General features: G+C 63.6%; 5 protein-coding genes across 5 annotated transcripts in view; 4 read left to right on the top strand and 1 right to left on the bottom strand.

Annotated features, from left to right (window-relative positions):
* AMSG_10576 (dynein light chain 1) overlaps positions 1 to 1,130 on the top strand; it is a 1,579-nt gene extending 449 nt beyond the window's left edge. Inside the window, exons 2-3 of the mRNA XM_013898053.1 lie at positions 229 to 279; positions 368 to 1,130. Coding sequence (XP_013753507.1) covers positions 229 to 279; positions 368 to 1,075 — 759 coding nt within the window. The 3' untranslated portion in view covers positions 1,076 to 1,130. The remainder of the gene's footprint in view (positions 1 to 228; positions 280 to 367) is intronic.
* Positions 1,131 to 1,253: 123 nt separating this feature from the next.
* On the top strand, positions 1,254 to 3,310 carry AMSG_10575 (RNA polymerase II subunit A domain phosphatase SSU72). Its single transcript, XM_013898052.1, has 2 exons — positions 1,254 to 1,453; positions 1,803 to 3,310. Exons 1-2 carry the CDS (start codon positions 1,283 to 1,285, stop codon positions 3,288 to 3,290), a joined length of 1,659 nt encoding a protein of 552 aa, XP_013753506.1. The 5' UTR covers positions 1,254 to 1,282; the 3' UTR covers positions 3,291 to 3,310.
* Positions 3,311 to 3,482: 172 nt separating this feature from the next.
* Positions 3,483 to 4,486, top strand: AMSG_10574 (uncharacterized protein; the record flags this gene model as incomplete). Its single annotated transcript, XM_013898051.1, has 3 exons — positions 3,483 to 3,488; positions 3,894 to 4,438; positions 4,471 to 4,486. 3 exons carry the CDS (start codon positions 3,483 to 3,485, stop codon positions 4,484 to 4,486), a joined length of 567 nt encoding a protein of 188 aa, XP_013753505.1.
* Positions 4,487 to 4,738: 252 nt separating this feature from the next.
* AMSG_10573 (polycystic kidney disease 2) lies at positions 4,739 to 7,267 on the bottom strand (the record flags this gene model as incomplete). Its single annotated transcript, XM_013898050.1, has 2 exons — positions 4,739 to 6,853; positions 7,250 to 7,267. 2 exons carry the CDS (start codon positions 7,265 to 7,267, stop codon positions 4,739 to 4,741), a joined length of 2,133 nt encoding a protein of 710 aa, XP_013753504.1.
* Positions 7,268 to 7,586: 319 nt separating this feature from the next.
* AMSG_10572 (uncharacterized protein) lies at positions 7,587 to 14,093 on the top strand (the record flags this gene model as incomplete). The annotated part of the gene is made up of 3 exons (XM_013898049.1): positions 7,587 to 11,710; positions 11,812 to 12,807; positions 13,244 to 14,093. Exons 1-3 carry the CDS (start codon positions 7,599 to 7,601, stop codon positions 14,091 to 14,093), a joined length of 5,958 nt encoding a protein of 1,985 aa, XP_013753503.1. The 5' UTR covers positions 7,587 to 7,598.
* Between the last annotated feature and the right edge of the window lie 23 nt (positions 14,094 to 14,116).

The raw sequence follows: 14,116 nt of genomic DNA, 5'->3' as shown, positions 1-14,116 counted from the left end.
TTTGGTGACAGCCGTTGGGCGCCAAGGCGTGGAAGGGGGAGGGGAAGGGGAAGCAGTGGTCAGGGGGGGAGGGAGGGGACGGTAGGTGGTACTCACATGACTGTTGGTGGGTGGTGCTTGGTGTGGTGTTTGGTGGCTCTGGCGGCGTCGTGGTCTTTGTCTGGGTTGTGGACCTGGTCGTGGTGGCGGTACTCGCTCTCCTTGGGGGCTGCGCGTGTGGGGTAACAGGCATCGTCGCGCAAGCAGTATACCACAATCAAGCAGGCGATCATGCTGTGGGTACGTGATGGTGTGGGGGTGGGCAGGGGGCGGGGGTGGGAGGCTGCGAGGGTGTGAACGACGACTAACCGCGAGTTGGCGTGAGTAGGAGAAGAAGCATGGGGTGTCGGCGTCGGACGCCGAGGTGGTCAAGCTGTACATGCAGCTGCCACCTATTCGTGCGATGGACTCGAACCTGTCGACGCTGACGGCGGTCAAGCATCTGGCGCTGTCGACCAACGCGATCGAGAAGATCTCGCACTTGTCCGGCTTGCACAACATTGTGACGCTCTCGCTCTCGCGGAACAACATCAAGAAACTGGAGAATCTCGAGCCGATTTCAGGCACGCTGCAGAATCTGTGGATCTCGTACAACTCGATCGAGCGGCTGGTGGGCATCCGGCTGTGCAAGAAGATCAAGCAGCTGTACATCCGCTACAACAAGGTCAAGGACTGGTCGCAGTTTGAGTACCTCATCGAGCTTCCCGAGCTGGAGGATCTGGAATTCCTCGGCAACCCGCTCGAGGCCAAGCTGACCGAGGACGGAGCCGACTATCGCGCCATGGCTCTGGAGCGCCTGCCGCGCCTTAAGCGCCTCGATGGCGTCGCCGTCGTCCGTGATGAGGAGGAGGACAGTGCTGCCGCCGAGGAAGAGCGCGCGCCCAAGCCGACGGCCCCATCGGCTCTCCCGCCGGGCATGCGCTCCCAGGGCCGTCGCCATTCGGTTGCGCCCGGCGCCCGCGCCCTCCGCACCATGCCCGGTCGCCGCGGCTCTGTCTCGCGTCGCCCATCGGTCGCCTCAACCAAGCGCGGCTAAGCCGCCCTCCCCCTCCCCACGAACTAACCCCCACCATGAAAGCCATGAAAAGCCATCAGACCCATACCACTGCTCCAGTGTGGATGACCGAGCAGTCAGCCTGCCAGCCACCGCCTGCCACTCCGCCCGACCGCTACCACTACCACTAGGCGGCACCCCTCTCTCTCTCTCTCCCTTCCTCTCTGTGCGCTGCACACACCCCACAGAATGGACAACAAGAAGCGGAAGCGCGAGAACAACCAAGACGGCAACGGGGGCCGTGATGAGGTCTTTGCACCTGACGGAGACCTCTTCCCCAAGCTCCGTCCTGGCCTTGAAGTGGTGTACATCCAGGAGGGCCATGCCAAGCACACCGACCACTTTGCCGCCGACACAAAGGTACACCCTCCGCCCCCTCCCCCCTGCCCTGCCCTTCCCACCTCTACCCTGTGCCTCACACATACCGCACACATACCCATACCTGCCCCACACCTGCTCCTCTACCCCGTCCACCCCCTGTCCTTGTTTATACACTCCCCTGCCCAGTACTTCTCCCGCTGCCACCATGCCCATCCCCCCCCCCGTCTCCCTCCCCCGCCACAACCCAAGGCGACTTGACGCACCCATGCCACACACATACACACACACACACACATACATGCATACATACATACACACACACACACACATACATACACACACATACATACATACATACATACTAACACACACATACCCATGCACACAGAATGGCCTGCGCAAACTCGACATGGTGCATGCGACAGTGGTAGCCATCACCTCGGTGGCGGAGAATCACACCCAGGTGGTGCTGGACATCCATCCGGACGACGATGACTATGTGACGGGCGGAGGGGAGGAGGCCAACCGGTTGATGATCTCGCTGGATAGGAATGCGTCAGAGCCGGACTTTATCATTCCCTACGCCCTGTACGAGTCGTCGATCCACACTGCGTGGCTGAAGGACGACGAGGTTGAGCAAAAGTTCGACGACACCTGGTACCTTGGCCGCATCCACGCCAAGCTCCCATCGGTCACCTGCTGGGAGTGCCTGCAGGTCATCTGGTACAACGAGGAGACCGGGGAGTTTGACCCTCCGGCCGATGGCGCCGACTACGACCGCGTCTCGCCGTGGGAGGTCCGCGAGCCGCTCCTCGACGTCGACGCTCGCAAGCGCCGCAAGAAGCTCGGTGGCGAGGCGTCGACTTCTGCCGTTGAGTCGCGCAAGGCCGACAAGGCCCGTCGCGCCGCCGACAAGGCCGAAGCCATCCGGTCCTGGCGCGCCGCGCAGGCCGAGAAGGCCCGCAAGCGCAAGGAGGAGGAGGCCCGCCTCGCTGCCGCCGCAGAGGAGGCCAAGGCTGCCGAGGCCGCCGCCCGCGCCGCCGCAGAAGCCGCCGCCAAGGCCGCCGCCGCAGAGGCTGCACGCCGCGCCGCAGAGGCCGAGGCCGCCGCCGCCGCAGAGGCCGCCGCCCGTCGCGAGGAGCAGCTGCGCGAGCAGGAGGCCAAGCGCGAGGCCGCCCGCAAGGCTGCCGCTGAGCGCAAGGCCCAGATGGCGTCGATGCTGGAGAAGCGGCGCGAGGCTGCTGCCGAGCGCGAGGCCCGCGAGGCCTCGCAGCGCAAGAAGCAAAAGTACCGCTACACCATGGTCTGTGCCTCCAACATGAACCGTTCCATGGAGGCCCACTACGTGCTGCAGAAGAAGGGCTTTAACGTCTCGTCCTTTGGCACCGGCTCGCAGATCAAGATCCCGGGCCCGTCGCGCGACAAGCCCAACTGCTACGAGTACGGCACCGCCACGTACAAGGACGTGTACGAGGACCTCCTCTCCAAGGACGAGGAGCTCTACCGCCGCAACGGCATGCTCGCCATGCTCGAGCGCAACATCGACACCAAGACCATGCCCGAGAAGTGGCAGCACGCCAACCACGCCGATGCCGACGTCCAGGTTGACGTCGTTGTCTGCTTTGAAAACCGCGTTTTTGAGGCCGTCCTCACCGACCTGCTCGAGCGCGGCTCGCAGACTATGGACCCGGTCCAGGTCATCAACATCGAGACCGTCGATAACTCGGAGGCCGCCACCCTCGGTGGCCAGGTCACCCTCAAGCTCATCAACGAGATCGAGAACATCGACGACCTCGAGGACGATCTCGAGTCGGTCCTCAACAAGTTCCAGAAGCGTGAGCGGACCTCCATCCTCCACACTACCGCCTTCTACTAAATCCCTCAACCCCCCTCCCCTGCCTCTGTGCCTGCCCAGAGCCTGCCCGTTGCCCGTCGCCCACCACCACCACCACCACCACCACCACCACCACCACCACCACCACCACCCCACCCCCTCACCATGACCCAGCGCCTCCTCCCGGGGGCTGCTCCCCACCCCCTCCACACCCGCCTCCGCTCGACACCCTTCATGCCCGTAGCCCGCTCCCCAGCCACCACCGCACCTACTCCTCCCGCCCGTCCCACACCACGCCCGTCCGATGCCAGTGCCCCTGTCTGGACAGGTTGCAGGATCGCCGGCAGACACCACCTGCTGCATCCGCTCCATCGTCGCCACTCGCCGCACCCTCCTCATCCGTCATCGCCGCCGCCCGTTGTCTCTGCTCGGCCCTCTCTCCGTCCCGGCTTGTCTACCCGGAACGTCGTCGTTGTTCAACGTGGATCAGCCCCGGCTCTGGCTACAGCCACACCTGTACCTGTCCCGGTGCCGGTGCCTCCGCCTGCTCCTGCTCCTGCTACGTGCGGCTACGACCATTCCGGCTGCTGGAGTGATCGTGGCCATCATGCCCGCCATGCCGACGGCTCTCGTGCAGGCACAGAGACTGTGACCGTGACCGAGTCGGGCGACACGGTGACGACCACGACCACACGCTCTGCAGCGGCTTCGGCCCGGCGACGCTCCTCGCGGGGTCGTCCAAAACGGACCCGGGTCAAGAGCTCGCGGCGGCGGCGGGCAAAGGTCGCTGCCTGCAGCAACAGCAACAAGCTGGAGGACGCAGTCTTGCGCGAGATCGGCCGGCTGCGGGCCGAGGTTGGCAACGAACTGTCCAACATGGGCCAACAGCTCGACATCATCAACGACGTCCTGCTCCTCTCGCCGTCCACGTCCACTGTCGGGCGGGACGGCGATGACAGTGGTGACGACCACGACGTCTTGGAGCCTCACTCCGATTTCGAGAGCTACCTCTCGGCGGCGTCAAGCCCTAGCATGGCGCTCAGCGACGACTCGCTCACGTCGCCGCGACCGCTCCCACCGTCACCGGTCCCTCACCCCTCCTCGCTGCGGACATGCACCCGATGCGGCGAGACCGAGTCTTCGTCGCCAGCGCGGTGCGCCTTCCATCCGGGCCTCATCTCGCTCCCGACGTATGGGACAGCATGGAACGCGTGCGTCAAAGCCTGCCATACCCGTGACGACGAGCCGTGCTGTATCCTCTCGTCACACACATACGCGCCGTCGCACGGGACAACTGCCTCGCCCGCGGGCGATCCGCACTTTTCCAAGCTCCTTGGCGTCTACCTCGATCAGTACTGGCCACCGGCGTTTGTCGGGACTGACCACTCGCAGCTCACCGCATCTGAGCTCGATGCTGACGAGCCATGGCCCGGACTCGATGCCGATCCGAGCGTCAAGCCTTGGCTCACCCACGGCTGGTAGCCTGCACTTTAGTCTTCGCTCGAGTACGAGGTCGTGCCCATCTCGTTGAGGTAGGCGTCGCGGCCGATGCCCGAGGCGTCGAGAAGGGCGAGCAAGTTGCGCTCGACGGTGGTCTCGAGACGGGCAAAGACCCGCATGTCCTGCTTGAGGGCGGCCATGTAGAGCGCGATCTGCCGGTCGACGCCGGCCACGGTCGGGTCGTCGATGTCCTCGTTGAGTTCGACAATTTGGTCGGTCTCGGCCTGGGCGCGCGAGTTCCACTGCTCGATGGCGCGGACGAGGCGGGCCTGCTCCTCAGCGTCGAGGACCGAGTTGCCGTCGACGTCAAAGCGAGCTAGCAACTCCTCGGCCGAGTTGACCCCAAGCAGCTCGCGGGCCTCGTCCTCGTACATGTTGAAGACCTGGCGGAGCTCGTCGAGATCGAGGACGGCGTCGGCGTTGGCGTCGGCGGTGCGAATGTTCTCGGAAAAGTCGCGGATGCGTTCCTGCCGCTTGCGGAGAAAAGCGGTGCGGGCGTTGACCCAGTCGCGGAAGGCCTCCACCACGTTGAGCTCCTTCTCGGACCGGGCCTTGTTCTCGGCTTGGACCTGCAGGTACGAGTCGTTGAGGATGGCGAGGAACATGGAGAGCATGACAAAGAAGACGACAACCATAAAGAACAGAAAGTAGAGCGGGCCAAAGACTCGGTTCGAGTACTGCATGGTCTCAAAGTCAAAGTCGCCGAGCAGGAGGCGGAGGAGCGTGTAAAAGGTGTCGATGAACGACCGGAAGTCTTCCACGTCCGAGCCAAAGGCCAGGACACCAGCTTGCGCAAAGCCAAAGAGGACAAACATGACGACGGCCACAAAACCAATCGTGTTCTGGATCGACCGCGCAATCGTGTCCGACACCGTCCGCATCGGCGGGAAAAACTTGGTGTACTTGTAGACCTTGAACCAGAGGATAAACGCGTTCGACGCCAGGATGTTGTTCTCTGCCGAGTTGAGGAGGACGAGCGTCTGAAAGTTGTAGAACCGCGTCGTCGCCCGCGGATCGAGGTTCATCTTCTCAAACGTGGCTACCAGGGCAATGCGAACGCAAAAGGCTGCGAGGAAGAGGAGGAGATTGATCCAGTCGATGACGTTCCACAGATTGTGCCAATACTCCCAGCACCCGGTGTCATACAGCTCCCACACCTCCTCAACAAAGTACCCGAGCACCATGATGATGAGGATCATCTCGAGCACAAACTGGATGGTGCCCGACACGTCGTTGTTGTACTTGTACAGCCGCATGACCCGAAACGTGGCCGAGGGAAAGACGCCGCCCGACGGCAGAAACTCAAACGTCAGCTGCGCGACGTGGAACAGGTTGACGTTGGTGTTGTACGTCGTAAAGTCGATGAACAGCGCCCGTGTCTGCAAGTCCACAAACGTCCCGTTCTCCAAATCCCGCATGTGCTGCGCATGCTCGTCCTGCTGTAGCGAGGCCGGAAAGTACTCGACGTACCCGCCGCCCTCAAACAGCTGCAGCCGCGCCAGCTGCGGCACCGTGTCCAGCTCCTTGGCCGACGAGTACACAAACTGCTGCTCGGGGCCAAACCTCGCCGTATCGCCGAGGCTCCGCGAGTAGCGGGCAAAGCACTCGTTTGAGGTGATGACTCGGCCAAAAGGCCCTTCCGGCTGGCAGTGACCACGCGAGACGCGGACTTGCCTCAAACGGACAGCGCCGACTAGAACGTTCTGTCCGTAGATGTAGCCCTCACCAAAGCCGCCCTGATCCGCAAACAGCGCCGGTACAAAGACATCATGCATAAACTCCCAGAACTCTTCAAACGTCGCCACATCATAAAAGGTCTTGTAGATGTCCGGCTCGGGGAACTCCTCGGCGAGAAACAAGTCCTTCATAAACTCATTGTACTGGAACGAGTACAGCGGGTCACGCGCTCCGAGGACCACAAACGAGAAGACTGTAAGAAACACAAAGTACACCACCATTTCCCGGATGGCCACCTTGACCGTCGCACGGAGCTTCTTCTTCTGCACCGCACGCTCCAGCTCCTCCTTCAGCTCGCCAGCAAACTTGGCCATACGCGCATGGTACTCCTCCGCACGCACAGCCCCTGTCCCCTGCGCCTTGAGCGCCTGCTTCCGCCGCCCACGTCCATGCTGCCCCATCCCTACACCACAGCCAGAGACACGTGTGTGTGTATGTGTGTTGTACCTGTGCCACTGTTGCTCAGGTCCCCCCCCCCCCCCCCCCAACCCCTCCCAACCCACCCAACCCACCCAACCCGCCCGCCCCGCCCGCCCCCCGCAATAGCCTCCACCACCGCGAATTACGGTACACATGTTACAAATTTTCAAAATGCCACTATCTGTCAATACCACAATCTCCTACTCTCTCCCCTCCCCCCTTCCACTACTAACCCTCTCAATCTTCTCCCACACCCATCACTCACCACTTCTAGCTCGCCCATCAAGCTCCACAACCTCCTCTTCCCTCTACATTCTTCTCCTCTTGCCATTCCGCTAACACACACCAAACAGGCGCCGCATTGACCCCGCCAAATATTATTTACAAACTTTGCTCTTCACCAGGACAAGCCATTTACCCGCTTTCTCCCGCCTTGGGTCAAGACTCGCCGAGGCAGCACCCGCTCCTCTCATCGCCACCACCACCCGTCGCCGCCGCCTCGCCCACGCAAGCCGTGGCGCAGACCTCCCGCCTGGCAACCCCCTCCCCTCCCTCACATCCATGACCTATACCCGGCTCGGGCTCGCGTTGGCCCTGTTGCTGGCCTTGCTGGCGCATCCGACATACCCAGCTTCGGCGGACCACCCCGACCTTCGTATGATGATCTATACCTCGCCATCATCAGCACTCACGATGGGCGCGCAGGCCTTTCTCGACGCATACCACGCGGCAAGCAATGCCAGTCGAGGCGATGCGCGGGTCTCGCTCCACCGCTTTGACTTTTCGCCCGACAGATCTGTGTATGAGCTCTGGCTGACTCCCGACGGGGCGCCAGACATTGTACCTCTCTACAATGGCGCCGACCTCGGCGGCTTTATAGACGACGGCCTCTTTCTCGACATCTCGGACATCTGGGAAGAGGCTGACCTCAACAGCGACATGCTCGAATCGGCTCGTCGCTTCGCATCGGGCCCCGATGGGACCCGATATGGCGTGCCGTCGATGGGCACCACTTCGCTTTGCGTCTACCACCGGCCGACCTTCTACGCTCTCGGTCTTTCGCCACCGACAACGTGGTCCGCCTTCCTCGACATGTGCGACACCATCTCCATCTCGGGCCGTGGCTGTCTCGGCATCGATCTCCCGTACCTCCCGCCGGGCGTCATTCTGGACTACCTCTTCATCCGCATGCACGGCAACGAGTTCTACGACGCCTTTCTCGCCGCGAACATCTCCTTCACCGACCCGCGTATCCTCTCCTCGCTCTCAGCCTTTGGCGAGCTCATCCACCGCTCCGCCTTTGTCGTCGACCTCAGCTCAGTCCCGCTCCGCCTGTGGGACGCGTCGGGACTCTCGTCTGGACGCATCGCCGTCTACTGCGGCTTTGAATCAGTCGCCAGTGTCGCCGTTGCCAATGGCCTCGCTGAGGACGACCTCGACGCGTTTGCCTTTCCCGCCATCTACGATGGCCCCGGCGCAACTGTCTCGCCGGGCCCTGCCACTGACGGTGGGCTCGGCACATACATGGCCTTTGGCATTCCCACACGCTCGCTCTTCCCAGACACTGCCAAGAACGTCCTCCGCTACATGGCCAAGCGCTCTGTCCAGGAGGCGCTCATTTCCACACATGCGGGCACCATTCCGGCCCACTACTCGCTCCGCAACGCCATTGCCGCCAACCGGACTCGCATCGCTTTCGAGGTCATGGCCGCGTCGTCCAATGCTTACGGGCGGTCGGCCATGACCGGCTTTGGCTACGGTGAGCTCGTCACCGAGTGGCAGGACTTTATGTTTGCCCTCCACGTCATCTCGTCGCAGGCCCAGGCCGACGCCCTCGTCTCGGCACGCATTCCAGTCCTCGAGGCCATCCGCCAAGCCGAAGTCCTTCGACGCGCCACAATTCCCACCATTACGCCGTCGACTGGCTCGTACACCGGGCCCATCACCGTCTCGCTCACGCGGCTTAACACCGGTGCCACCATCTACTACACCATTGACGGCTCGGTCCCGTCCGAGGCCTCGCTCGTTTACACCGGGCCGATCGCCCTCCTCCGCCCTGGCCAGCACGTGGTACAGGCCTTTGCCATCCGCGACGACCTCCGACGCTCCGACACCGCCACCGCCACTTACGACATCGTCACTCCGGTCGAGGTGGCAGACTCGAACGCCGCCCTTCTCCTCGCCATCGTCCTCCCGCTTGTTGTCGTCTGCTGCATCGGTCTCATCTCCATTGGTTTTGTCATCTACCGCCGCAAGGCCGTCACCTACAAGCTGCAGTCCGACTCGGACTTGGTCATCAACCCGCGAGAGCTCCTTGTTGGTCAAGTCGTTGGCGAGGGCTCGTACGGCACCGTATACGCCGGCCGCTGGCGCGCCACGCCGGTGGCTGTCAAGCGGACCCGGACCGCGGACATGAACGCGCGTCAGCTCCGTGAGTTTATCGACGAGTCGTCCATGCTCATGCGCCTCCGCCACCCCAACGTCGTCATCTTTATGGGCGTCACCCTCGAGCCACCCGCCATCGTCACCGAGTTTATGAGTCGCGGCTCCATGTACGCCGTCCTCCACGCGCCCGACCTCTTCCTCGACCCGTCCATTGTCCTCAAGTGGGCCCACGCCATCACCATGGGCCTGCAGTACCTCTCGCACGCAGGCGTCATCCACGGCGACTTTAAGTCGCTCAACGTTCTCTTCGACTCGTCGTGGGTACCCAAGCTCTGTGACTTTGGCATGTCGTCGGTGAAGAAAGACGCCCGTCGCGCCGCCGCCCTCGCCGGTACCATCAAGCCTGATGCCACCGACGACGACGACATCACCTCAGACACGCCTGACAGTGCGCCGAGAGTCCGATTCAACAACCGCGTCTCGGCCGCCGAGTTTGATGACGCTGGTTCGCCTGCGGCTCTTGACTCGTGGGCATTTGCCCTCCACTCGAGCCACTATACATTTGGCCTGCGGACAAAGGACGGCCTGCTGGGCCAAAACATCGGTACTCTGTTCTGGACCGCACCCGAGGTCCTTGTCCAGGGCGCCGCCGCTCTCTCATCAGCGTCGGACGCGTACTCGCTTGCCCTCACCCTCTGGGAGCTTGCCACCCGTGGCGACCTATATCCTGGCGAGAATCCGCTCGCTGTCGCCCTCGAGGTTGTCCATGGCCGCCGGCCTGACCTCGACGACGTCCCGCTCGCCCTCGCCCAGCTCAAGCCCATCATCGAGGCCCTGTGGCTGCCCAACCCCAATGAGCGCCCAACGCTCGACGAGGCCTCGGCTGTCCTCGGCACCCTCTACTCTCCGCAGGCCGTCGTCTACCCAAACACTTCCGCCGCCCCGTCGGGCACCGTCGGCATCATCCGCATCATGGCGCGCGCCGCCCTCGCCGCCCTAGTCTCGGACACCTACAACGCCGCTGCCCGAATTCGCGCCTTTCACAACCACGCGCCCACGCTTGCCCGCCGCGGCGGCGGCTCGATCATCGACTGGGGGCTCGGATGGATCTCGGTCGCGTGCTACAAGCCGGCCCAGGTCGTCGACGTCGTCACTCACTTTTCTCGCATCGAGAACGAGACCCACAGCCTGTCCATGGCGGCCACCTTTGGGCCCATCGTCTCGTCGACCGACGGTCTTGGCCACGTCTCGCTCTCGGGCCCGGTCATCACCGACCTCGCTCGCCTTTGGGTCTTTCTCTTTGGTGCCGCCGGCTCGGGCTTTGAGCCGCTGCTCTCGGTCACCTTTCCGCTCTGTGCCTCTTGGGAGCATCACCTGCCGGGTGGCGTCTTCTTCCACTCGGACCTCGCTTCCGAGCTCCTCGGCATGTCCAGCGTTGCGCTCTTCCAGCTCGAGCTGCCAACCACTCACGTGGCTCCGGACACTGATCTCGTCGTGTACCAGTACCAGCGTCTTGGCGACGTTGTCGTCACTCGCAACTCCCTGCCTGCCGAGCCGGCTGACCGGATGTCGCCGCGCGCAATGTCTCGCCGCGCACGTGCCGCTGCCAAGACCCAGGCTTCCGCCGTCGCCTCAAAAAGCGCGCTTGTCGATGGCTCAAGCTCCACCCCGAGGCTTGACGTCGCCAACCCGGTCGCAGCTGATGGGCACGGTACCAACGCCGCGCCGAGCCCGATGCAGTCGGCGCCGTCTGCAGCCTCGCGATTGACCTCGACTGCATCCGCGACAAGCACTCCGCCGCCGCCGCGGGTCGCCGAGCTTCCGAGCTCATGTGACACTTGGCGCCCATCTGCTCCCGACAAGAACAAGGACGTCGAAGATGGCCACGAGCAACAGGAAGAGGACGACGGTACTGCTCCCAACGCCAGTGCCAAGTCCAGATCCAAGTCCAAGTCGCATCGCAAGTTGCGCCGCAAGTCACGCCGCTCGCGCACCAGTCGCTCCTCGCGCCGCCGCAAGAGACACCGCAACGGCCGCCGCAAGTCCAAGCGCTCGGAACAGGCTCATGCCTCATCGACGTTGTCGCTCTCATCATCTAGCTCTACGTCACTGTCGTTGTCTTCATCATCAACAACATCGTCAACCTCGACGTCGCCAACCGCAACATCGTCGCGTTCTGATGCCCTTGTTCTACAAGCTATCACGAGCTCGAGCTCGAGCTCTCCGTCAGGCGTGGTCGTCGACCATGTTGCTCTGCCGCCGCCGCGCGAAGTCCGTCGCCAGGCCTCGGCCGAGGAGTATCCGGTCATGCTCGCGGCCGCCAAGCCCACGCAAGATGGCAACAGCGAAGCACAGACCGAGCCTGTGTCTTCGCGCACCCCAACAGGGACGACGGCAGTCAGGACCAAGGCCAAGGCCAAGTCCAGGACCATCCGACATTGCTCTCGCGCTCGTCGTCATCATCGACGGGACAGCTGCTGGATGCGCTGTCATATGTGGGTTTAGATAGAAAGGCAGACAGGGCGCCTGATGCTGAACGCAAGCCCGCGGGCCGAGACAAGAAGGCTGGCGCAAGCGCGCGTGCGCCTGCCGAGATTGCTCCTCTCGAAGAGGACATTATTCCGGAAATGGGCCTCAGCATGTCACTCTGTGGCGAGTCACGGGTCCTGGCCGAGTGGCTGGTGCCCGGAGCCGTGCTGCGGCGGCACGTCGAGACCTCGTGTCACACTTGGCTTGGCTCGTACGCCAACGTCCATCGCGCGACGCTCGACGGCGTGCCTGTGGTCATCAAAGTCCTGCTGCGGCAAGAGTTCCGCCCGGCCGAGCTGCTGCGGGTGGCGATTCTGGCGGCACGGGCGGCGCGGGCGGCCAGCTCTCGGTTGGTAGGGCCGAAGCAGGCGTGCTTTTGCAGGCCCAACATCGCTCTTGTCTTCCGCTACTACCCGGGCCTCTCGCTCCGCAACGCAGTCAACATCGATACAGGCTCGCGGATGCTGACCGCTGCCGAGACGCGGCTGGCCATGGTGGGCCTAGCCAAGTCGCTCCACGAGCTGCACACCCGCTTCGGCGCCGGTCACGGCTCACTCCGGCCGTCCAACATCCTCCTTGTCCGGCCACAGGGCCGCGTCATCGATGCTCACCTCGTCGACTATGGCCTGCAAGGCATCCGCGCCTCGATGGGAACCATGACCCTCGTCCCAGCCATCGCCTACATGTCTCCCGAGGACCTGGCCGGTGTCCCTGGCACTCGCAAGGGCGACATCTTTGTCCTGGGCTCGATCCTCTACGAGGTCATCACCGCCCGCCCGGCCTTTTCTGGCACAAACGCCCTCGAGGTCGGCTACCACATTGCCAGTGGGCACCGGCCGCCGATCGACGCCGCCGTCATCCCCTCGCCCCTCCTCCGCGACATCATCAACAGCTGCTGGCATGCTGATGAGCTCTCCCGGCCCACCATCAACGTCATCGCCTCTCAGCTCTCCTCTACCACTCCCAGCGACTTTAAGCGATCCAACTCGTCTGCCCTCAAAAGCTCACCAGCTGATCTTGAATGAACTCACCGTCGCACCGCCGAACCGTCGCACCATCGCAACCGCCGAACCGTCGCCGTAGTGCGACTTGCCCGAACGACCACACCGACCACCACCACCACCACCACCACCCCACTCCCACCATGTTCAAGAAGCGCAAGGGCAAGGCGACAGCCAACAAACGCCGCCGCCCGGAGCCGACGCCCACGCCGACGCCCACGCCCACACCCACCACGCCCACCGCTACCACCACCACACCCACCGCCCCTCCCACCACCACACCCACCGCCCCTCCCCCACTGCCACAGAAGAGCCACCATCTGCTCTGACACTCGGTGTCGGCAACCGGAAGCGCAAGCGGAGCGGGCGTGACGTGGCGGCTGTTGCTCGACAGGCCAGCAGACATGGGCCTGGTGGCGGAAGAGGCGGACTGGCGGCGTTTGCGTCGGGCGTGGTGGCGGGGAGTGCCGGTGGAGACGAGGCCGAGTACGGACTGGTGGGCGGTGCCGGAGGGAGTGAGGCGGACAAGGAGCTGAGGAGGAAGCTGAAGATGCGCAAGGTTGCTGATGAGGCCGGCCTCACTTCGCAGTTCACCACAGAGTCGACAGAGGTTGTCGACTCGCTCATGCACAAGCATGTGGAGGAGGAGATGCGGAAGAGGAAGGAGGCCGAGCGGGGAGGGGCCAGCACGGCAGGTGCCGGAGGGCAAGGCGGGGAGGGCAATGACGGAGAAGGCCCCGCTGACGACGACGACATCTACGCTGTGCCAGAGACGCTGCGGATTCAGGAGAAGGACAACGTGCTGACGGCGATTGTCAAGGGCGCCAAGCGGCGCAAGGGCTTTGGTCTGGTCGGGGCTGACACGGCTGACAAGGATGAGCTCGCCTCCAAGCTCTCGCTAACCAACATTGTCGAGGTTGATTTGCCGGCCGAGCATCTGCTGCGCAACGTGCAGGCGACTGCCGACGCCCGCAAGGACATGCTGGCAAAGGTCAAGGCGGAGCGGTGGGCGTGGCGCAAGCGCAGAGGCGGTGTCGAGGTTGCCGACACCCCGGGCGCTGCCAACCGCGCTGCCGGCTACCGCCGCTACCGCTCATACACCGAGTTTGGCGACAAGCCGCGCAAGGGCGCCGACCGCGGGCAGGTCGGAGGGCGGGCCCCGCGGCCGCGGCCGAACGATCCGCGCCAGGAGGCATGGGACAAGTTCCGCGCCGGCGGCGCGTCGGACGAGGCCTTTGCCGCAAACTACCGCAAGTACAACATGCGCCGCTGATTTGAGCTCAGAGCGTGTGCGGG

This window comes from Thecamonas trahens (assembly GCF_000142905.1).
Source record: "Thecamonas trahens ATCC 50062 unplaced genomic scaffold supercont1.60, whole genome shotgun sequence".
Lineage (NCBI taxonomy): Eukaryota > Apusomonadida > Apusomonadidae > Thecamonas > Thecamonas trahens.
This window is presented reverse-complemented; position numbering and strand designations above follow the sequence as displayed.